General features: G+C 33.8%; 1 protein-coding gene and 1 long non-coding RNA gene across 2 annotated transcripts; both read left to right on the top strand.

Annotated features, from left to right (window-relative positions):
• Window positions 1-13,447: 13,447 nt before the first annotated feature.
• On the top strand, window positions 13,448-14,329 carry LOC136066288 (uncharacterized). The gene is made up of 2 exons (XR_010627740.1): window positions 13,448-13,747; window positions 13,982-14,329. It is a non-coding gene; the product is annotated as an uncharacterized LOC136066288 (long non-coding RNA).
• Window positions 14,330-14,528: 199 nt separating this feature from the next.
• Window positions 14,529-21,407, top strand: LOC112023286 (vacuolar protein sorting-associated protein 2 homolog 3). The gene is made up of 11 exons (XM_024055904.2): window positions 14,529-14,721; window positions 14,956-15,000; window positions 17,298-17,332; window positions 17,417-17,467; window positions 17,617-17,721; window positions 17,830-17,901; window positions 18,530-18,601; window positions 18,711-18,791; window positions 19,210-19,245; window positions 19,352-19,407; window positions 20,834-21,407. The coding sequence occupies exons 1-11, from the start codon at window positions 14,685-14,687 to the stop codon at window positions 20,883-20,885; spliced, it is 642 nt and encodes a 213-aa protein (XP_023911672.1). The 5' UTR covers window positions 14,529-14,684; the 3' UTR covers window positions 20,886-21,407.
• The last annotated feature ends 2,802 nt before the right edge of the window (window positions 21,408-24,209 follow it).

The following is a 24,209-nucleotide window of genomic DNA, read 5'->3' as shown; positions in this document are numbered from 1 at the left end:
CGAGTTGTTGTAGAAAACATTCTTAAGATTATGATTAAATCAGTATTGTTAAAAACGTTGAGCATGCTTAAGCACAAAGACCTCACGGAACCTATAGACGTAAAGCAAAATCGTGTGTTTGATCAATGTGAAGCACACATTAAAAAAAAAATCCATAAATTAAATTTTTTATTAATGGACAATACAACAATCAAGTGATCAATTGATCATAAAAATTACAATAAAACATTTATATAACTCTCTTGTGCATTACAAAATATATGCAACCATGATATTTGATGGTCATAATTACAAAACATGGTTGAATCAAAATAGAAGTATAGAACCAAAAAGTCAAAGGCTAAAATGTACTAGAATGTTAAGTAATGTTATCATTGCCTAACAAAATCAATGCAAATATGCAATGCAATCCTAATCTACATAATCATCATCCTCATTAAGCAAGGGACAATCATCATTGTCATCATAAGATTTGTAGTTCTCATCAACTTCTTCTCCATCATGAGGAGTATGTTGTAAACTAGAACTTGAACCCATTGCTTGCCCTAGTGGCCTCATTCTTGATCTCAAGTTGAATCTTTCTTCTTCAACTCTAGAAGCCTTAGCAACACTACCCCACGTCAAAATATCATCATCAAATACATCTTCAAGAAATTCATCTAGTTCATATTTTTCTACTATTCTAGTCAACTACTCGTTGTCATCTATATCTTTAAAGGAAATTGAATCAATTGTGACATGCAAATCATATCTTCGCTTCAAGGCTTTGTTGTACTTAATATATACCAAATCATTTAGCCGAGATTGTGCTAACCTATTTCTTTTCTTGCTATGCACCTACATAATCCATATAGTCATATTAATATGCATAGATGATGATATCATACTAATTAAATCATGAAATAAATTTCACACACACACGCACACACACGCACACACACACACATATATATATATATATCTATCTATAGACTTGGACCAGAGATACTTTAGACTTATACATCATAACAACCACACACCCACACACAATGTCACAAACACAAACATTTAGACCCGTACCTCATAAAAATAGAAAACATTATTATGTTCATAATGAAATCTATGTTGAGAAAGACGTTTGAATAGAATCAATAATTCAATAGTATATAAATTTATTTCTTATAAAGACAAAGGAAAACATTAAAATTGGTATCTTATTTCCTACTTTGCTAGAGAGAAAAAAAGAGGTAGAGAGCCACATTAGGTAGAAAAAAAATAAGCTGATGATATTTTTATTTAAATAGTAGGGTTTTAGGGTATGAAAAATCTATAATTTAACTTTTATAAACGTGGGGCGGGGCAAGACAGGGCGAGGTGGGTCTAAAAAGTTACACCCATCTTGCCCCATCCCTGCCTTACCACCTTTACGGGGTGAGGAAAACCTGTACGGGGTGAAGCGGGGAGGGACAGGTCAAGTGGGGCAGGGCAAAATTGCCATTCCCATCCATAAGCAGACCACCAATCAATTGTTAAGGAAAATAAAAAATGCTCTTAACTCTTAACCCTTAACTAAAACATTATAAAAACTAAATAATTTTGTTATTTAATAAAATTGATAAACTAATACATAACAACTAACAAAAGCTAACAAAGCGAATACCTGATACTTTTTTCTTTCTTTACCTAACAGTCATAGGCAACCCAAAGAGGCCCTTGTCTCTATCAGATGATGTCAACTCTTCAATTATCGTATCTTATTGATTAATGTTTGGAACCAACCATTGTATGCATTTGTATAGCCCAGATCACCTCTTCATCTTGCTTAATTTTAGAGCGATTATTATAAATATATTATGGATTCAAGAAATAGACAACCGAATGCAAAGGCCGATGGAGTTGACATTCCCACCTTCGATCTATTATTTCAAAGATTTCTTTGTATCTTTCTTTGTTTCATTAAAAGTTCATAACAACCACACACCCACACACAATGTCACAAACACAAACATTTAGACCCGTACCTCATAAAAATAGAAAACATTATTATGTTCATAATGAAATCTATGTTGAGAAAGACGTTTGAATAGAATCAATAATTCAATAGTATATAAATTTATTTCTTATAAAGACAAAGGAAAACATTAAAATTGGTATCTTATTTCCTACTTTGCTAGAGAGAAAAAAAGAGGTAGAGAGCCACATTAGGTAGAAAAAAAATAAGCTGATGATATTTTTATTTAAATAGTAGGGTTTTAGGGTATGAAAAATCTATAATTTAACTTTTATAAACGTGGGGATGGGCAAGACAGGGCGAGGTGGGTCTAAAAAGTTACACCCATCTTGCCCCATCCCTGCCTTACCACCTTTGCGGGGTGAGGAAAACCTGTACGGGGTGAAGCGGGGAGGGACAGGTCAAGTGGGGCAGGGCAAAATTGCCATTCCCATCCATAAGCAGACCACCAATCAATTGTTAAGGAAAATAAAAAATGCTCTTAACTCTTAACCCTTAACTAAAACATTATAAAAACTAAATAATTTTGTTATTTAATAAAATTGATAAACTAATACATAACAACTAACAAAAGCTAACAAAGCGAATACCTGGTACTTTTTTCTTTCTTTACCTAACAGTCATAGGCAACCCAAAGAGGCCCTTGTCTCTATCAGATGATGTCAACTCTTCAATTATCGTATCTTATTGATTAATGTTTGGAACCAACCATTGTATGCATTTGTATAGCCCAGATCACCTCTTCATCTTGCTTAATTTTAGAGCGATTATTATAAATATATTATGGATTCAAGAAATAGACAACCGAATGCAAAGGCCGATGGAGTTGACATTCCCACCTTCGATCTATTATTTCAAAGATTTCTTTGTATCTTTCTTTGTTTCATTAAAAGGTTTTTCAATTACTTATTTAGCTCGATCCATAGTCTCATAAATGTATCTTATGGCAAGTTTTTGTCCCCATTAACCAATCGAAGCACACGAATAAGATGACTTGACACTTTAAGGTTATAGACAATAGTGTTCCAAAATTTAGGCATTAAAACTGTTTGAGCCACCATTTTTTCCTTTTAGCTCCTTTGCCCATTTGTTATAGGTCCAATCCTCAGAAATAACCATCTTTCTTAAGTTTTCATTTTGCTTATGTATACTTGATAATGTAAGAAAGGAAGTAGAAAATCGAATTTTAGCAAGCCTAAGCAAGTTCCTTAGCGCTGTAAACCGTCTCATCATGTTCATGAGACATTTATGATTATATATATACCCAGTAAGTCAATTTCCCTTTTTATTGTTCTCATTATTGTAGGAAGCTTTGCAATGTCTTCCAACATTAAATCCAACAATGGGCAGTACATGGGGTCCAATACAAATTAGGTCATTTTGCCCCCAATAATCATCATCATAATGTAAAAATATTAGCATAACAATTAGTAACAATTAAGATAAAAAGGAAGATACAATATGAATACTATTTTCTAATTTCATGAGATTAAAATAAATAGTTTTATAAATAACTTCTTACATGCCATTGCATAACTTGAGTCATTATCAGTTATAGCTTGTACAAATTTATTTGCTCCAATTTTCTCCACCATGCTATTAAGTAGTTGAAACATCCTTTCTCAGTCTTCATATATGATGACACATCAATAGACTCGATAAACGTGCTTCCCTTAGCGCAATTTACCAAAAAATTTATCAAAGATCTATAACTTTTGTCTTGCCATCCTTCAAACATAATAGAACATCCAATTCTTGTCCATTATTCTTCATTATTTCATCGATGTGGACCACTTTATTTTTTAATAAAGGAACTCTCATTTCATGGTAACTTGGAAACTTCATACCAATTTCGTATCATCCAATTGATTGAGTTGCAGTTTTGAACCATCATAATTAATAGCATTGAGTGGAATTGCTACTTCATACATCCACCTTGCTATATCAACACAAGCTTTTTCTCTTAACTCTTTCTTGTAAGCATCATTAATTATTGTTTGGACCCCTTTTCCACTCTTTCCCATTTGTGTTATTTTAGGAGGAGGAGTGACAAGTGCATCCGTATGACTTACAAGTCTTGGTTTCTTTTTACTAGTGCCACTGCCACCTACATTTTGTACCCATTTGCCACAAACATCAACTTTAGCAATCTCATCCTACTCTTCTTCATTAAAAGCTATATCATCAAAATCAGTCGTAAAATTTATTTGCTCTTTTTCTTTCTTTTTTCTTCTCAATATATATTGTTTAACTTCTTCTTTCACAGTATGTCAATTGGAATACATAATGCCTTCATCAACACTTCATTGTCCTAACTCAAATTTTCAATAGATTTTTTTTTTTTTTTACTTGCATTCTTTTTCAGCTTTAGCTACAAGTACTTTCAACATTTTCAACTTCAGTTACAGTACTTTCAGCCAAAAACAATTAACCTAGCTTTTAGATTAGTTTTGCTACAGTACTTTTAGCAAAAAAAATTTAATTTCAGCAAAATAAGTGGATCCCAAACAGACCCTAACTCATTGATCTTTGATTTTAGATGTTTAGAATTTTTTTTTTTTTAGTTGTGTATGAGTAATTTCTATGAATTCACATTATGTTTTGTTTTTTGTTTTTTGTTTTTTTTTTTTTTTTTCACATGTGGATAAATTGGGTGATTCCTGTAAGACTACCTAGGTCAAATGAGATTAACTTTATCCATGTAATCTTTTTTTTTTCTTCTTCTTCTTTTTACCATATCGTGACTAAAAAATAAATTCATGTACCTTATTTTCTTAGATTGTACCTAGGACCTAACCCATGCTATTTATTCTCAAACACTATTGTAATTGCATTTTTTTTTATCAATGAAATTCATTTTGAGTTTTTTTTTTNATTGTATCACCTTAAGGAAAGATATGAGTTGAGATGGCTCTAAAATTAAAGAGTTCTAATTGAACTCTAGCACCTTTGACTCCTATATTTTTTGTATAGAGGATATTACAACTCTAAAGACACCAATAAGCTTCTAGAAAAAGCTAGAGAGAATTAGAGCAGAAGTCTTAAAGACAAGTCTCCATTTTCAGAACAAATACTACAACCCCATGAAATTTAAATTAGAAACTCCTTTCCACTTGCCCAAAAAAAATAATATATATATATATATATATATTTCAACATTTTCCATCCATCATACACCAAACCCTGGCTCATAGGATCATTTAACCATTTTCGTTCCTCTAACTATTCAATAAGAGGAAACCAAGGCACAATTTCCTCTTGGGGAACAATGACAAGATTCATGATAGATTTGAGAAAATGAGTAGTTGCACCTTTCAAATTAATGAAATCTCAATCTAAAGACATCTGTTCGACTTTTTTATTGTTAGGGGTGAGCTTACAAGTATATTATGTTCACATATTAAGTTTCTTGGTAATTTTAAATTTCCTACACTAATATGATTTTATTTGATGATATGGTTAACCTATTTAGGGTTTTAGTTTGTTAATATGATGTTCATGTCCAGAAATTTGTATTGATTTCATACAGCTTGCATGACTTGAAATGAATAGAGTAATTGCAATGATTATAATGTTCTTGTTAAATATTTTGGCTTTCATTTTGTGGAAGTCACTTTGCATATTCAAGCATTAAAATAGGGTTCAAATTATACACAAAATATAAAAAAAAAAAAATTTCTACAAATCACAGCAAAGCAAAGCACATTTCAAAATTCACTTCATTCGAGACATCATTGCTTTGGAATGTAGTGGTTGCAAAGATTGAAAGTGCAAATAATCTAGCAGATCCTTTACAAAGCCTACCTCAAAGGACTTTCAAGTCGCATTTAGAGGGATTGAGAGTTAGATTAGTGCACAATAGTCTTTAGGCAAGTGGGAGATTGTTAGGATTAGTGCCCTAGAATCCTATTGTATGATGCTATATATGATATTATGTATAACATTATGTATGACTTAATATTGTGATTAATAAAGTTGTTTTATATTATCTAGAACAATGGTAACATGAATATTCGGACATTATCATATAGCTCATGAGATGCATAGTATGTAATTTATGTGAAAAGTCACAGAAATATAAATCACAAATTTTTGTAAACTCATAATTTTAGTTCGTAGTCGGTGATGAAATTGGCATTTCACCTGTGAAGACTATAACATGTCAACTAAGATGATTTGTCTTGATCATGGAAGTGGTGACTTCTAGTTGATATGTTGATATGTTTTAAGAGTTAAGACATATTGAACTGGACCGCTATGAATTTATTATTCTCCTAATGATTGTCAATTGAATAATAAATTTCACGACTTATATTTACATGAACTCTTAATCTTGAGAGGATAATGGAGTGAAGATAGTAATGGGATGCCCCATTTTCAAGGTGAAAATTCAGCATAGTTTCGCTTTTGGTGCGCTATGGTGCACCGACATGGTTTCACATTTGTGTATACGATGCATATCGACATGCTCGCACCATGACGAGCCGAAGGCCTCTAAAGTGTTAGAACATGCTAATATGTGTTGCATACATGGGGAAACCATTGTCACTTGGTGACATGGATCAAGACAATTACACCGCGATGATCATACACACAATATAGCATGAGTATGCACTTACATTAATCGCCCTGAGTGCATACCCATATTACAAGGTCAAGAGCTCTCATGACTAGAGAGGGTCGCTCATATAGCCATGAGAGTCCATCGTACAAAGTGCACAATCACCATACACACATACGCAGATATATATATACATGCAACATGCACAATGCTATCACACAGAGTGAGAAAGTAAACCAGACATTACCAACGTTCCAAGGGTATGGCCCAAAATGGTACAAGAAAAGTAAACAGACATTGCTATACCCAGGGAACACGACCCAAGCAAGGAGCAGGAAAATAAAAGGGTACATGGATAGGGACCCTAATACATGCTCTAGATAAGAGGCTTAAAGAGAGGAAAAGAGAAGATCACTATGGAGGGGCTAAGCCCCTAATCTATTGATCATTGCCCTTTATGGGCATGCATCCTCTTACTTGCATCCTTGCCCTTTCCTCCAAGCATCCTTCCCCATGTATGTACACACAAAGGCAAAAAGAAACAAGCCAGCAGACAAGTAAAGAAACAAACAGAAGGAAAAGCATGCTAAAGACAAGCAAGGAAATGATGCCAAACGGGGGCAAACAAACATGTGAAGCACACGAAGAGGCAAACAAACACGTTACCAAAAAAAAGGAAGTGTCCTAGAAGGATAAATGTAGGTTTGGATTGAGTGTCTATAGCTTCATTGGATTAAAGTATGGACGAGACACAGATTCATGCATGAACGTGTACGCAAGCATGCAATAAGAAAGCCAAATGGGTGGCACAAATCAAGCAAGTTGAGTATATCAACATCGCATCAAGCGAAGAAAGGTGTGAATCTGGCACATTGACACCACGGAGGCATATCTCGCAGGTGGTCACATCCAAACAAACACTAAGAGGGATGAATGTAGCCACCTAAGCACAAACCTATAGCGGGCATAAAGCACATAGAAAAGCCTAGATCTAGAAAGGCTAACACATAGATATAAAGCATAGAAGCAAGCAAGAAAACATGTATATGCATAAAGGAAAAGATCCATACCTTTTAATATAAGCCTAGGTGTATAGATGTAGGCCTAGACCATAGGATCTAGATCTACACCCCACCGAAAGGGCCAAAAGCATGAAAGAGAGATAACAGGGGGCAAAAGGGCTAAAGTAGCACATGACATAGCAACCAACATAGATCCAAGTGCACAAGCATGGCACGAGGCACATAAACACATAAATCTAAGCATATGAACATAGATCTAAATATTAACATGTAGATCTAAGCACAAATAAGGTAAAGAACACAAAAGGCATGTAGATCTAAGCATATGAACATAGATCTAAGCATAAACATGGCAGAGAGCCTAAAAACATGTGGATCTAAGCACAAACATGGAAAAGAGCCTAAAAACATGTGGATCTAAGCAAAAACACAAAAAGTAGACATATCCACCCAAGAAGGCTAGGCCAACAGCATCAAAGCAATAAATCATGTCAAAAAGCAAGTAGACATGCTAGGAAAGCTATAAAACAAACTAGGAAGATAAAACATGCTAGAAAAACAAATAAAACATTTTAAGAGCCAAAAGAAGCAAGGAAAAAAATAAATAAAAAGGGCGTGGATTGTAGCTAAAAATCTAGATCCACACCCCTAAACCTTAAATCGAAGGTATGGAACCAAGGAGAGGAAGATTAGGTGCAAGAACACTATCTTGAAGATTGTAGAGAAAAGGTGAGAATTTTTAGTGTTCTAAGGTTTCTATTGTGAGGACAGGCTTCTAAAAAATGTACTTGATGGGTTCCATGTGGGAAATCAACCGCGTGGTGAAGAAGAGCATGTACTGTTGCAGCTTGCACGAATCCCACGCTAGGGTGCAACACATCTTCTCAATGGCGATGTAGTTGATCTCACAACTGGCGAACTTCTTACTTAGGTAGTAAATCGCCTTCTCTTTTTGATCAAGTTCATTTAGCTGGCCTAACATGCAACCCATGGATGTTTCTTGCTTCACTAGATAGAGAATCAATGAATGTATCGGTGTCGGGTGAACTAGAATAGGAGGGTTCAACAAATACTACTTAATCGTGTTAAAGGTCGCTTGACATTCATCCGTCCATTCTATCTTTGTATCCTTCTTCAATAGCTTGAACAAGGGATTGCATGTGGTTGTCAACTGCACTATAAAGCGAGCTATGTAAATGATCCTTCCAAAGAAGCTTCGAACTTGTTCCTCAATTTTTGGCGTAGGCATGTCCTTGATGGCCTAGACTTTTGCTGGGTTCACTTCAATTCCTTTTTGGTTGACTTTAAAGCCAAGCAATTTCCTTAAACGAGCTTTAGAGATGCATTTGTTAGTGTTAAGGCTTGACCTGTACTTGATAAGGTACTTGAATAACTTTCTTAAATCAATCAAATTATTTCTAGGAGTGTACGACTTGGTCATCATATCGTCCATGTAGACTTCAATCTCTTTATGCATCATATCATGGAACAGGGTTACCATGGCTCACTGGTAGTTTGCCCAACATTCTTCAAACCGAATGGCATGACTTCATAGGCATAAGTTCCCTAATGAGTATTGAATGCTGTTTTGGCTTTGTCTTCTTCAGCCATCTTGATTTGATTATAATTCGAGAATCCATCCATAGAGGAGGAGAACATGTTGGTTGTGGTGTTATCAATTAGGGTATCGATATGTGGTAAGGGAAAATTATCCTTCAGGCTAGCCCGATTCAAATCTCTATAATAATCGACGCACATGCATACTTTCCCATCTTTCTTTGGCACGGGAACAATTTTTGCAACCTAGTCAAAGTAGGTTATGGCGGTAAGAAAACTAGCTTTCAATGTTTTTCCACTTCTTCTTTGATCTTTATGATAACCTTTGATTTCATCCTTTGAAGTGTTTGTAGTATTGGGGGGCATTCAGATTTAACTGGAATCCTATGGACAGCGATCTCAGTATCTAGTCCTGGCATATCTTGATAAGACCAAGCGAAGATTTCCTTGAATTCCTTCAGCAGAGCTATGAGCTTGTTTTTAATGTCTTTATGAAAGTTTACCCTGATCTTGACGGGTTTTTCTGTCTTGCCTTTATCAACTAGGATTATCATCTCTGTCTCTTCTAATTGGGCTTGGACCTTTCGCTTTCTCTATTTAGAGCTTTTAAGATGTCTCAAGGTAAGTTCAGGACCTCTTTAATTCCTTCAACATCATGATTCAACTCTATTGTCTCATTCACATCATCTACACATTCGTTATGGAAAAGGGGCGATGAACCCACTTGGGAATCAGAACAGATCTTATAGAGCAAAACATATAAAAAAAAAAACATAAGATAATTTGCACACACATATTCATAGGAAAGCAAGTAAAGAGAGATGCAAGAATTTTTTGAATAATATGCTGAATATTTCATTAATGGATTATGGGTATAGGAAAAACAAAGTTCATGCCTGATAATGATATAAGGGAAATGTTCTTTTTTGTTGTTTCTAGGAAAACAGACTGGGGAAATTAACAAGGAATACAAATAAAGCAGGAAATAACATAAGCATGCAATACAAACTAGATATGCTATTCCAACCCTCTCAAGTGATCAGAAGGCCCAATCACTTGATTGTGGAATACTTCTTACTCAGCCGGTGCAACCACAAAGCAAGGCTCGATGGTCCAAAGGCTTGTCGTCTCGCTTGGCAACCTTGGTCGGATAGTGGAATTCAGATTATCTTTGGGAGATAGGATACCGTTCATGGAGAACTCTTCAGGACAGAGCCAAATAATGCAAGCCAGATCAGGCTCTTCATCTTCCAACCCCTTGAAAGGTTCTAGCATAGTGACCTGGACTGAGCTGGAGAAGTGGTTCTAATATGGGGAATGACATCCCTTAAGTGTCCCACTTCCTCTTCTTGCCTCTAGAAGCTTGAAAGAGTTCTTCATGAGTAGGTTTGTACCCCAAACTGAATCTTCCTTGTTATCTAAGAGTTCAATGAAAGTAGGACTCCCATGTCCTACGGCTCAGAGGCCTTGTTGTAATTTGTAGCCAAACTTAAGCATCTCCTTTGCGGCCTTCAAAACTGCTGCAGGCCAGCCAGACTTAGGCTTTGCGGCATTATTAATCATGGAAGCTAGCTCAAAGCTATGGAAGATGCTTTTGGAAAGCATTGGCATCGATGTAGGGATAGATGTCTCCTCGAAGATAGTTGGGCTCTTTAGCCATAATGGTGATCAATTAATTCTAGGAGATGAACTTGAGTCTCTTATAGAGGGTAGACGCAACTACGCCTGCTGTATGGAACCAGGGTCTCCCTAAAAGCATGTTGTATGGAAAGTCAACCTTAATCACTTAGAAGTTGACCAAGAAGGATCTTGGGCTTAGGGCTATCCACGGGTCGAGCAGATCAGGTTTTGGGGTCAAATCATCACTTGACTCGCTTAGATCAGGTGAATAGATTTCTCACCCATTGTATCGTTTGTCTTGATTCTTCGGTTTGGCGGGTCGGATTCGTTGGATGATCGGTTTGAAGGAAAAGAACAAAAAGAGAGGGAAAAATCAACCAAAGAAAAAGCTTGAAATGGAAAAAACCAAATATTTATGAGCTTGGAACAAAGATAAGGAGAGAAATGAGAGAAGATAAAAAGAAAAATGAGATTTTGAAATCATACTTGAGAGATAGGACACCCAACACATGTTAACAAACAGGAAGCAAAACTCATCAGCAAATAGGAAGTGAAACTCGTCGGTAATGATCATGGATGTTAGGGAAGAGTCCAGCTACGGTTTGAACTTTAAAGAGAAATTATGAGATTGGGACTATGAATATGGAGCCATTAATATATTGTTTTTCATTTGGTTATTAAGATGAAATTACATTGAGCCTAGCAACTACAATAAGAAAAAAACTATTAATGCTCACTTGAATAGCTATTGCCTAACATTTGTGATTCAAAGTCCGAAGTGACGTGAATAGGCTACCACCACTCAATACTAACATTAATGAAATTCATTTTGAGTTTTTTTTTTTTTGAAATTTTTGTTTGTTTAATGAATGATATTTTTTGTTGTATCCTCATTGATATTTGCTAATGAGATATTTCTTTTTTCTTTAAAAAAAGAATCTCAAATTTCTCGCATTGCTCTTCTCACATCAAGATATATCAAAGAACCAAATAATGATTTCTTTCACATTTTCCTCTTTCTTTCTTTTTTTGCCACCCCTTTTCCATCTTACATCGAAATATATCAAAAAAACCAAATAATGCATTCTTTCACATTTTCTTCTTTCTTTCTTCCCCACCCCTTCTCTCATGGCTTTCAATATATATAAGGATAGTGAGGAGGGGAGGTGTGATCGAACACCACAAAGTATGATGTTATTACAATTAAATTAGAATCACACATCTAAAGTATTATTACGATTAAATTGCAAATTACACATCTAAAATTAGCAATAATTTTGATTTTGTCTCATGAAGTTTCAAAATTATGATCCACTCCACTTGTATGTTTCCATTAACTATTTGATTGACAAGTAACAACTCAATGAGTAATGACACCTTCTATGTTTGCATTTCTTTTAATTTTTGCACCCTCTATGTTTGCATTTGTTTCGATTTTGCAACCTTCATGTTTTTTATTATTTTAATTTTGCACCCTCTATGGTTATGACTAATTTAATTAATTTTGATCTTATTGGACAACTACACACAGCGCTGTAAACACAAAATTTCTCAATTGTAGAAAATCAAACAAAAGGAGTTTCACCAATATAATTTTGTATTAATCAAGTAATGAATACAATCTCTATTTTGACTCTTTTACAAAAAGTGCTACTCTGATTCTATCTTCTTTATGGTCTTGACTCGAATGTAAAATTTTCTTCAATTTGGTTGGGAGATGGATCAAAGGGTCTTCATAACGAATCTCTGGCTTTCAGCTTGTTAGAGATTTGTTGTCCTTTAAGTTCTTCGAATGTTCTTCAAGATTCTTGAGACAAAATTTCTCTACAGCTTGGGCTTCTTGAAAACTTGATTGTGAAAATGAGAGGGGATGTCTTCTATTTATAGAGGATAAGCTCTACTTTGAATTGATATGCCATGTAATAGACTCTTGATTGACCCAAATTTTGCTTATAGATAATTATCTATATTGATCTATTTTGATAAATATCATATTTTGATAAAAGATAATAATCAACAAAGATAAATAATTATCTCTATTTTATTTATTTATTTTAATAAAGATAATTATCCTTCAATTTTGAATAGAAAATTTATCTTTATTTTATTTATTTATTTTAATAAAGATAATTATCCATAAATTTTGAACAAGGAAGTTATCATTATTTTGTGGGTCAAATGACACGTGACAAATTTCAATATGTCAATATAATGTCAATTTGGATGATACATGTTATCATTTGATTTAATTAATTTGATGACATATTAATCTAGAATTTGTCACTAAATTTTGATGTGGTATTTTATAATTGGCTTAAAATTTTGCCTCCTACAAACGCATTAACAAAGGGGAGTAAATCTAAATCTAAATGAAACCTAACGATAGGTGGAACTGATCAAAATCAAAATTACCCTAGATTTGAGGGTTGTAATTTTCAATTTAATACATTACTTACAACTTAAGTATCGTTTTAACCCATCTTCAAATAAAAGTCAAAAGCTTTTAGAAATTGTGTAGCTTCAAATAAAAGTCAAAAGCCTTTAGAAATTGTGAGGCACAGCCAGGTCCCAAGGTCTTTTTCTGTATGTATGGAAAAAAAAAAATTTAACGAATGTCTTAATAATAATGATTTAACAAATATTTTTATAAAATTTTCATGAAAAAAGAAAAAAAACCCTGATTTTTTAAATATTTTAGAATGAAAACTTTCCTAAAGCAGTGAATTAACAAATGTAACAAGGGTTAAAAAAAAAAAAAAAAAAAACAAATGCTATGAGGCACCACAGGATCCTTATATAAATTGCAAGAAAACGCTGAATCATTGCGCGCTTTCTACACATCTTCCGGGCAACTCTGACCTCTCTGTCTCACACACGCAAACTCCAAAACCTTAGATTAGAAGACTGAATAGACTTTCGTCCACCGTTGAACAGCTTAGTACGCTTTCGATCAGACAGAGATGATGAATATCTTCTCAAAGAAACCCACCCCAAAAGGTTCGTCTTCTAGTTCTATCCCCTCCCTTTTCTCCTTCTCATTCAATTCAAATTATACGCGTTTTTAAGTCACGGTTTCAGTTATTTGTTAAAAACAAAAATCAATTTTAGTCTTGGAAAATTCGATCGTTGCAAGACTGAATTTTGTTTGACTTTTTGGGTTTTGTGGAGTAAATTGAATTATGGGTTTGCTTTATTTTGTTCTGATTTTGAGTTTGTGTGTGCTAATTGCAGAGGCTCTTAGGGAGAGCAAGAGAGAGATGACAAATGCTACTAGAGGTATATATATATTGTTATTATTTCCGAAAAGTTAACTTTTAATTACATTGAAGAATCATCATCATCAATCGTCATTGCAGTTTATGTGTTTAGTGTATTTGTAGATTGTTATGGAAGCTAAATATTGTGATGTTGGGCTTAATGAGAGAGGCCTTGTGTTATAGATTAGGCATTGTGCTTTTCTGGGGTTGATTGGCATTGATGTATAGCTTTAAAATGATTGTTGGGTACTTTGAATTTTAATAACAAGTGTCACTTTTGAATTGGGGTGTGCAATGAAGCTGAGTAAATTTTTTTATTTCAGTTGTGGTGATCAACCACACGAGCTTGTGAACTTGTTTCAGTGGATTTTATGATTTCAAGTGGATTCTTGAAACTGTTTATAGGATCAAGAACGGTAAAAATTGTGAAAGCATTGGTGCTTTCAGTAATCAAATAGAGTTAAAAAAAAAAAAAAAAAAACCAAATGCTATGAGGCACCACAGGATCCTTATATAAATTGCAAGAAAACGCTGAATCATTGCGCGCTTTCTACACATCTTCCGGGCAACTCTGACCTCTCTGTCTCACACACGCAAACTCCAAAACCTTAGATTAGAAGACTGAATAGACTTTCGTCCACCGTTGAACAGCTTAGTACGCTTTCGATCAGACAGAGATGATGAATATCTTCTCAAAGAAACCCACCCCCAAAGGTTCGTCTTCTAGTTCTATCCCCTCCCTTTTCTCCTTCTCATTCAATTCAAATTATACGCGTTTTTAAGTCACGGTTTCAGTTATTTGTTAAAAACAAAAATCAATTTTAGTCTTGGAAAATTCGATCGTTGCAAGACTGAATTTTGTTTGACTTTTTGGGTTTTGTGGAGTAAATTGAATTATGGGTTTGCTTTATTTTGTTCTGATTTTGAGTTTGTGTGTGCTAATTGCAGAGGCTCTTAGGGAGAGCAAGAGAGAGATGACAAATGCTACTAGAGGTATATATATATTGTTATTATTTCCGAAAAGTTAACTTTTAATTACATTGAAGAATCATCATCATCAATCGTCATTGCAGTTTATGTGTTTAGTGTATTTGTAGATTGTTATGGAAGCTAAATATTGTGATGTTGGGCTTAATGAGAGAGGCCTTGTGTTATAGATTAGGCATTGTGCTTTTCTGGGGTTGATTGGCATTGATGTATAGCTTTAAAATGATTGTTGGGTACTTTGAATTTTAATAACAAGTGTCACTTTTGAATTGGGGTGTGCAATGAAGCTGAGTAAATTTTTTTATTTCAGTTGTGGTGATCAACCACACGAGCTTGTGAACTTGTTTCAGTGGATTTTATGATTTCAAGTGGATTCTTGAAACTGTTTATAGGATCAAGAACGGTAAAAATTGTGAAAGCATTGGTGCTTTCAGTAATCAAATAGAGTACTTGGTCACACATACTAAAAAATTCTAAATTTGAAGCAAGAGTACATGGAAATTTGACTCAAGATGCTGTTATGTGGACATTCTAACATAGATAGGCTAGTTCAAATACATTTCTAGTTTTATTTGGTGCATCTGGATGGAATGAAATAGATGCACGCTTGAGGGAAACGGAACAAACGTTCTTTGAATGGGTATCACACTCTTCTGCTCCTTCTACATACTCTTTGATGGAGTTCCTAGATTCCTTATGACTTAGCCATTCAATTTAACAGCTTTTGCTCTCCTCTTTTCTATGTTTCTTTTCCATGCTTTGTTTTTCTTCTCTTTGGATGCTTCCTGTATATTCCTTTTTTGGTATTAATGAATTGCAATTATTATTTAAAAAAAAAAAAAAGAAGATAGGCCAGACCCAGTGAAAGAGTGCATAATTAGCAAACAGATTTTGGAGATGCCTACTAGTGTGCCACCAATTGAGAATCTGTCTCCTTTTTTTTTTTTTTTTTTTTTTTTTTTTTTTTTTTTTTTTTTTTTTTTTAATAATTAATTAATTAATTAATTAATTTTAAAAATGCAGGTGATGGCTATGAACTAGATCTGTATTTTTTTTACCTTTTTCTTTACTTATCAAAACAAAACTAGAACTGTATTAGAAACTTGGTCCACTAGTACTCCTTAACTAGACAAATAATCTATAACCATCCTTGTCTAGTTGCTACAGTGATGGATCCTTTATAAATTCTATCAAATAAAGACGAAATTCTCGTCAGTGATTGTTAGCTCCTCCAAATTGGGTTAAAGGGCGTCCTTGGGTACCCTAACAATTGCTAACTGCAAACTCTTTTTTTGAGTATGTTGGGTGATGCCTAGGACCATTGACAGAGGCTCTTGCTTGTTGGAAAGGTTGGCTTGGTAGTAATGTGAGCTATAAAAATATGGTTGGCTATTACACTGTGTTATGTGGGCTCTGGCAAGAGTCTAATAATTGGACATTTAATGGTGTTATGTTTAATTGGAATTCACTGAAGTCTTTTCTTCTAAGATCCTTGTATGATTGAACTAATTTTCTTGGCAGTCTTCATTGTAAATTCCTTTTTATATTTCCTCGCTCTTTAAAAATAGAAAGATGGACAAGTGGAAATACAAGGAAAGATAGGATTCAATTGCTTAAAAATTGGGGTGGTCCCTATTGATTAAAGATGAGGGAGAGTCGCTTGAGATGTTTGGTCATGTTCAGATGAGAGTGATTAATGCACTGGTGAGAGGGTGAGTTGATTCAAGTGGAGGGAATGAAAAAAGGTCAAGGATAACAAAAAAAATACAATAATAGAAGTAGTAAAAAAGGAAATGTCAATTGAAGAAGTAACAAAGAGTACAACTTTGGCAAAAAAGCATACCTGTGGTTGACCTTGACTAGTCTATTGTGGATCCATTACATTGGTAAGATTAGTGTGTTTACTTAGGTTACTCTGCATAGTGAGTTGTTTCTTATTGATTTAGAAGTATTGTTTGTTGTTTGACTTAGTCTTTTACCTGTACTTATAGTATTATTTTGTTTTACATTGGATATTGGAATGCCCATGATATTGTAGATGGGAAAACATAGCCTTATCACAAAGCATTCTATTAATTTGATAAGTCATCAAAATTGGTTGAAGGGTATGTGACTCTCTTTTGGGATGTGGAATTTTATCATTTTGCTGCAACTGCTTCTTAAGCTCCCTATTTTATGGGATCAAATCACATTTTCTTTTTGCCTTTTTAAGTGGTGTTAACAGTTCATTGGTAAATTTTGTGGCTGTGGCAATTTATCAATTCTTGAATAAATGTTTTTACTGTTTTTCCATGTGGATTCAGGTATAGAGAAGGAAATTGGAGCATTGCAATTAGAAGTATGTGAAGAGCTTCCAAACTATCCTCATCTCCTCTTTCTAAGTTTGTGTTGTTATCTCTCACATAATTTTAAATCATGTTAGGAAAAGAAGCTTGTTGCTGAGATAAAGAGAACGGCTAAAACTGGAAATGAGGTATGTTCTGTTTCTTATGAGTCAACTAGATTCGTGCCAGTCCTAAAATACTTGAGTTTGTGACATCTAATTTATCTACAGTTCCTGTGTTATTTGAATCTTTCAGATTTATCATAGGCCTGTCCTATTTCTGTCTGTGTGTTCTGCAGGGAGCAACCAAAATTCTAGCTCGCCAGCTAATCAGGCTTAGGCAACAAATAGCAAACTTACAAGGTAGTCGAGCTCAAATGAGAGGAATAGCAACTCATACACAGGTGGACTGTCAAAGATCTGTCTGTGTTTTTTGATTTTTTCTTTTTCTTTTTCGGCTTTTTCTAGTGCATCTGTGCATAGTGCTTTAGCAACATTTTTCCTGTCTGCAGGCAATGCATGCACATTCATCAGTTGCTGTGGGCATGAAAGGGGCCACCAAGGCAATGGCAGCCATGAATAAGGTTAGATGGTAATATTTACTAATATACACACACGCATGCGCGGGCGTGTGTGTGTGTGTGTGTGTGTAACTTTTGGTTATTGTTACACCACACAAAATCTTTTTTTATTGGCAGTAATTTGTCAAAACCAACATTGGATTATATGTGTTTAACACACTGTCATGCTTGGCAAATATTAAGGTGATTGGATTTAAGAGTCATCTCATATGTTAATTGTTCAAATTTCTAGTTTTTATTTTTTTGTTATTTAAAATACACCAAATGCTGGAATTTATAGATTAAATAGTAAACAACATCCAATTGACGTGAAATTTGACATGCATGATAAGAATTGAGAGAACATGTGATTTAATGATGAGATTGACAAAACATTAATTTAATGTATAGTTTTTGACTTGTGTGACTTTAGCAAAAGTTACACGCAATAATCTGTTACAAGATTCAAGATTTGACTGCAATGACATGATTTGATCTCAAAGAGACTTCTTAATGATTCATAATGAGTTGTTCAAAAGATCCTTTCTTTCACTTGATGTTTGTTTGATTACCATTTAGATGAAACCTTAAGTTGTATAATTGCACTTCATAAATAGCAGGTGTTTTTGTTACTGATATATTTCTTTTGCAGCAAATGGCCCCTGCAAAGCAAGCAAAGGTGATACGGGAATTTCAGAAACAATCTGCCCAGATGGATATGACTGTAAGATTGTCCCTTGACTTTGTAGACTATACTATTATGGGAAATAAGTTTTTGTTTGCTTCTTGATTGCTTATTTTGGAACTTAACGGTCTATTTTTGAGGTTTGCAGACTGAAATGATGTCAGATGCCATAGATGATGCCCTGGATGATGACGAGGCTGAAGATGAGACCGAAGAGCTCACAAATCAGGCAGGCTTCTTTAATTGCATTTATTAATTGTACTTTGTAAAATAATTGCACTTGTTTATACTTTTTTTATCTTAAGTGAATTACCATTGGACTTATGAAATTTAGGAGTAGTTTAATCCTTTTACTTATCCAGGGATGTCCCTAATATTTTTTAAATGACTTGTCTGTCTGAGTTTGATTGTCATTTTGTAATTGCATGCAATGGATTTGAACCAACCTGATAATTTTGAGCCACTAGTTACAGACTTCTGGGTTTCTGGTGGTAAAGCTAGAAATATTGAGAAGAAATGATGTCAGATATCCTAAGTTCTTACAAGTTTAGATGGACGCCATATTAGGTTTATTTGCTTTATAAATCATCAATTATAGGATTTCGGAATGAGTAATGGCAAAATTTTCTTTTTATTTTCTCTTGCAGGTGCTAGATGAAATTGGTGTTGATGTTGCCTCACAGGTTGGTATCAGAAGCTATTCATCTCTGGACTTTGTTACCATTTGGTATTATTATTATTATTTTTTTGTATCTAAGCTGATTTGGGTTATACTTGAACTCTTGGCAGTTGTCAGCAGCTCCCAAAGGAAGGATTGCCCAGAAAAGAGCTGATGCTGCTGGCAGGTATATAACACTGCTTGCCTTGTAACCTTTCCTGTATCCCTGACCCCCACAAAAAAGAAAAAAAAAAAAAAATTGAAATAAGGGGTACATTTTAGTTTCTTTACAATTGCCCTGAGACACAAGATTTTTGAGGTTGATGAATTTGTATTTAACTATAAGAAAGATTTTTATGAAACTGAAAGTAAGACATGTTGATGGGTTTATGGCTGGGAAAAATTTAACCAGTTATTAAAATAATGAATTTAAACCTCTTTTTTGCTTGAACTGTGATAAGAAGCACTGCAATACTGTCTATGAAGGTGTTATTGTAGTGGTAAAAGTTTTAACTAAGTAAAACTCAGGGTCTCAAATGCTTAGGTGTTGGTTTTGTATTTTCATGAACAAAAAAAAATGTGTAATGCATTGATTTTGCTTAAAATATTGAGATAGTGATGATTTACGTGCCACTTGCTTATTAATTAGTTTAAGTAGCTAATGCTGTTTGAGAATTGATATTGCACCAGTATTGGCATGTTTGCTTCATCTAATTATCTATTCTTTTGTAGTATTTTGTTGTACATAATTTAATGTGATATTCATTGAGCATGAAGTTTAAATTCTCTGCAATTTAATATATTGATAAAAGGAAACTCTTTTTCCCCTGTACCGTTTGGATAAGGTGGTATAAAATTGGCCTATATATGGATTAGATATTTAGATGTACTACGTTTCAAAATATAGTTGTTTGAAAGGCTTTCTTAATGCTTAATATTAACTGTCATGTGCCTGTATATAAGGAGTGTAACAGCTTTTTTTGTGTTGATTAAAACATGCTAATTAACTTCATCGTTTGTGGACTAGGTAAAGTTGAAATTCCTATATTTTTTGTGGTCATAGTGGACACATAAGGACACATAATTTATTAGGTGTTTTCATGTAAAGTCTATTTTCAGATTCTCCTTTTTCTCTTTCATTTAAGACAAATGTCAACTGAGTGGCACTCAATCTTTGTCTCTCTTTTTTACTTCAAGGTTGCAATTTTCTGTTTAATATATACCTATCAAAAAAATTTCTGTTTAATATACAAATTAGTTAAATCATATTTATTTATTGTGCCGTGTTTAGGTTTATTACTAAATTAATTGATGTTAATGTGTTGTTCTAAAGCACTTGTTTGTTCTTTTTCTTATAGAATATATTTTTTTGATTGTTGTGGGAGGTGCATTGCATACCTACCAAAATAATTGTCTATTAGTTTTATGCAATAAATCGTATCTTCATTTTACCAACCCCCGACCCCACGGGTGGGTGGGCGGGGAATTTCATTTGCAAATCCAGAACTGTGTTCATTTTCTCTACTCTTTCCTTGCTATTCAAAAAATAAAATAAAATAAAATTCTCTACTCTTTCCTTTTTTTGATCAACTATGGAATTTTGGCCCATGCAGTTCGGGAGTTGATGAGCTTGAGAAGCGGTTGGAAGCTCTTAGAAATCCATGAGCTGAAGATTGGATATTTGTGAGTTAGTGAATTTCTGCAAGGTAGTTGACCGTAGATATTCTATCTCCGTAGGATGCTACTCATTTCAGCATGTATCTTGAGATGCTATTTCATTGTTTTGTTCTGCGTATTTTGTGGAATGCCATGGACAGTGATTCTCCATCACATTTGCAAAAAATGTAATGAGTCCTAAAACCGAATTTTGTCAGGTTTGTTTTGGATTTTTTTTTTTTTTTTTTTTTTTTTTGGGGTTTGTGGGGTGGGGGGCGTTGTTGGGGGGAGGTGGAAGTTGTGATAGCATAGTTAATATAGGATTATACTTACCCAAATTGAACTAAAAGAGTATTGTATATTAGGTATGTATTGGCCATGCTTATGAAAAACATTGTACGATGCATAGATACATATGGAATGAATTGTATGTATGGGATGATGCATAGACATAGGCTTAAATTGAGTGTTTAGCTAAAATTTTTGCTTTGGATTAAATCTAATAAGTTGTTGGACTTCTTTTTAACACAATTATTGGGTTATTCAATTATTGTGCTATTCTATAAAAATGTGGTGTAAAACTCAAGTTTTATCCTTTCAGTCTTAATATGTCACATCATCATATTACATATTAAAGAATAAATATAACCACACAAAATAAATTTTAATACCCATTTGAAAATCCAACTTAATTATGAGTTTATTGAGATGTTATTATGTGTGGTAGGATGTGTTGAGTTTTAAGTAAAAAAGTTGATGTGTCAATTTCTTAATGAATGGTATAAAACATTAGTTTTACATTCTATCCTTATCAAATTCGGATTCTTTAATTAAACCCATTAAAATAAAATGTCAATGAGGGGTATTTTTCCCCCCCTCTTTATCCCCACAAAAGACAGAGTTATAGTTTATAGGAAGGTGCAAATATTTTTCTATACAATGAATAAAGTACAAATAATATAAATGTAAAAATATATTATCTAAAAAAAAAGTATTAATAACAGATATATATATATATATATTGTTACTGATCTAAAAATCCTGAATCGGAATAAAAAAAGAGATAGAGAATAAGTTATTGAAATAAATTGTAAGGGTTGAAAATGATGAAGAAAGTTGGATAAGAGAAAGATGTCAATGTGAGATGATTTTGTAAGATAATAAAATTATGCTAATATTGACTTGGACTACAGAGATTTAGAGATGATGTTGATTAGGCGAAATGATGAAATATGAGAAAAAAATAAAAATTATAAAGGCCAAGAGCCTTGTACTAATTGATTCGGCAACTCTTGTTGTTCTATTGGAGATATCACATATTCAAATCCCCTCACCTATTTTAATATAGAATTAATATATATATATATATATATAGTCTTATTTTAATTGTTATATTTTCGTTTCATTTGTCCAAATAGTTATATTTAAAAAATTATTATATAAAATTTGATTAAATAGTCTTTAGTTGAATATGTCCAAATGAATATGGATATATAAAACCGAAGCTTGAAACTCTCATAATTTTTCGCGTCAACGCAATTTTATAAAAAATAAAAATAAAAAATAAATCAGACCCTGATATATGCTCTACCTTCTCTTTCACCAAAATACAGACCTTAATGTGACGTTTGGTACAGGGTAATGTTATAGGATTCCTGGAAATGTTTAAAGATTCTCATGTTTGGTTGCAAATCATGCTAAAAAATCAGATGTCAGGGGAATCCTTAAACCCCTCTCAGTAGGAATGTGGATTCCCTTTAAAACAGGTGAGAATCTAGATTCTCAAGCTTAAAGGAAATTATATTTTTTATAAATTGACAATTGTAACCCTTTTTTTTAAATAACTTGGTAGTTCACATTCAAATCTAAGGATAGAATGGAAAAAATAAATAATTTATTTAAGATTCTTAGGAATAAACCAAACATAGGAATAGCTACATTCTTAAGAATGTGATTCCTAGGAATCACATTCCTAGAAATCTAAATACCAAGAGTAATGTGGATTCTCCTGTACCAAACGTCACCTAGCTGCTTTTACCAGCTCTCCCAGCCCAACACTCCTCCTCTACCAGCTCCCCTAACGTTCAAACCCAAGGCAGATCTCTTTCCTCAGACCCACAGTAAAGAATCAAAACCTACCATACTCACAAAAAAAAAAAAAAAAAAAAAAAAAATTACGGACTCCAACTAAGTTGGCTGCTTCTGTGGCCTATCCATTTGCCTTCATTAAACCCAGTGGGGCTCATGGAGACGTAACTCTGAAGGAGATAAACCAGCGGATTCTCACTCCACCTCCTTCAAAATCAAAGAAAGGTAATGAAGATCCTGCTGCTTCTTACCCTACTTCAGCTTTCTCTGGGAAGCCTGTAGTTGGGAAAACAAAAATCCGCACTGAAGGAGGAAAAGGCAGCATCACAATTATGAGAACCAAAGGCTGAATGCGTAGATAAGTGTTGTTTTGGAGGCAACTTTTATTGGTCCGACCATCTTGCCTCGTTATTAACTGGGGTTGGATTTTGCTGTAATATTCCAGGGCCAATAAAGTATAGAAGTTGATACTGAATTTTTTTGTTGGACTAGTTCTTGGAAGTCATAAATTATGTCATCGAAGTGTTTATGTCTCCAAGTGGTATTTTAGGTGTCAAATAGCTGTTGTTTCTACAATGAGAATCTTGATATCTAATTAGATCCTCTTGTTAATGATTCCCAAGAACAATGTTACATCATCTGAATTTCATATAACGCAGGAAACTTAATTACTGGAATTTATACCTAGGCTGTGTATTTTAGATGAAATGCAAGGCACAAAACTTTTGTCTTAAATATGCATCGACTGCAGACAGATTCTGAGTTTGTAGCAGCTTTAACTATATTTTTGAATTTGTTTTTGTTTATGTTAAAAACTGATATGCTGAGTGTGTTTTAAGAGTTATAAACATGATAATTTTCTCCTTGTACACTTCCTTTACCTGTGAGATTAATCATCTAAGTATATCACAGAGATGAATATATTTATATCTTTAGGATTATCCATCTGTATGTGTACAATTCTGTTATCTTGTTGTCATTTATTCCCCTTCTAAAATGATAGAACTAGACCCAATATTCCTACAAACTCACATGTTCTATAAATTTGATCTTAGGACCTCCCACGAGTGTATATCAAAGTGCTGTTTGATCTACATGATCTGCAGTCAGATTCTGACTTAGCATCTATGGTTTTATTATGTTGCCTTTGTCTCTCCCTCTATAGGAGGGAGGGGAAAGTCTTCATGGACGTGTGTTTACTAATTTTTTGTTGTTGTAATAATGTAGTAATTTAGAAGTTGCTTC

Source organism: Quercus suber, unplaced genomic scaffold (assembly GCF_002906115.3).
Source record: "Quercus suber isolate HL8 unplaced genomic scaffold, Cork oak 2.0 scaffold_30, whole genome shotgun sequence".
Classification (NCBI taxonomy): Eukaryota; Viridiplantae; Streptophyta; class Magnoliopsida; order Fagales; family Fagaceae; genus Quercus; species Quercus suber.
This window is presented reverse-complemented; position numbering and strand designations above follow the sequence as displayed.

Coding starts and splice junctions, on each gene's coding strand:
- LOC112023286 (XM_024055904.2), top strand. CDS start 14,685: ATGATGAATATCTTCTCAAAGAAACCCACCCCCAAAG. Junction 15,001..17,297: donor GATGACAAATGCTACTAGAG/GTATATATATAT, acceptor ATGTGGATTCAG/GTATAGAGAAGGAAATTGGA. Junction 18,792..19,209: donor CCGAAGAGCTCACAAATCAG/GCAGGCTTCTTT, acceptor TTTCTCTTGCAG/GTGCTAGATGAAATTGGTGT.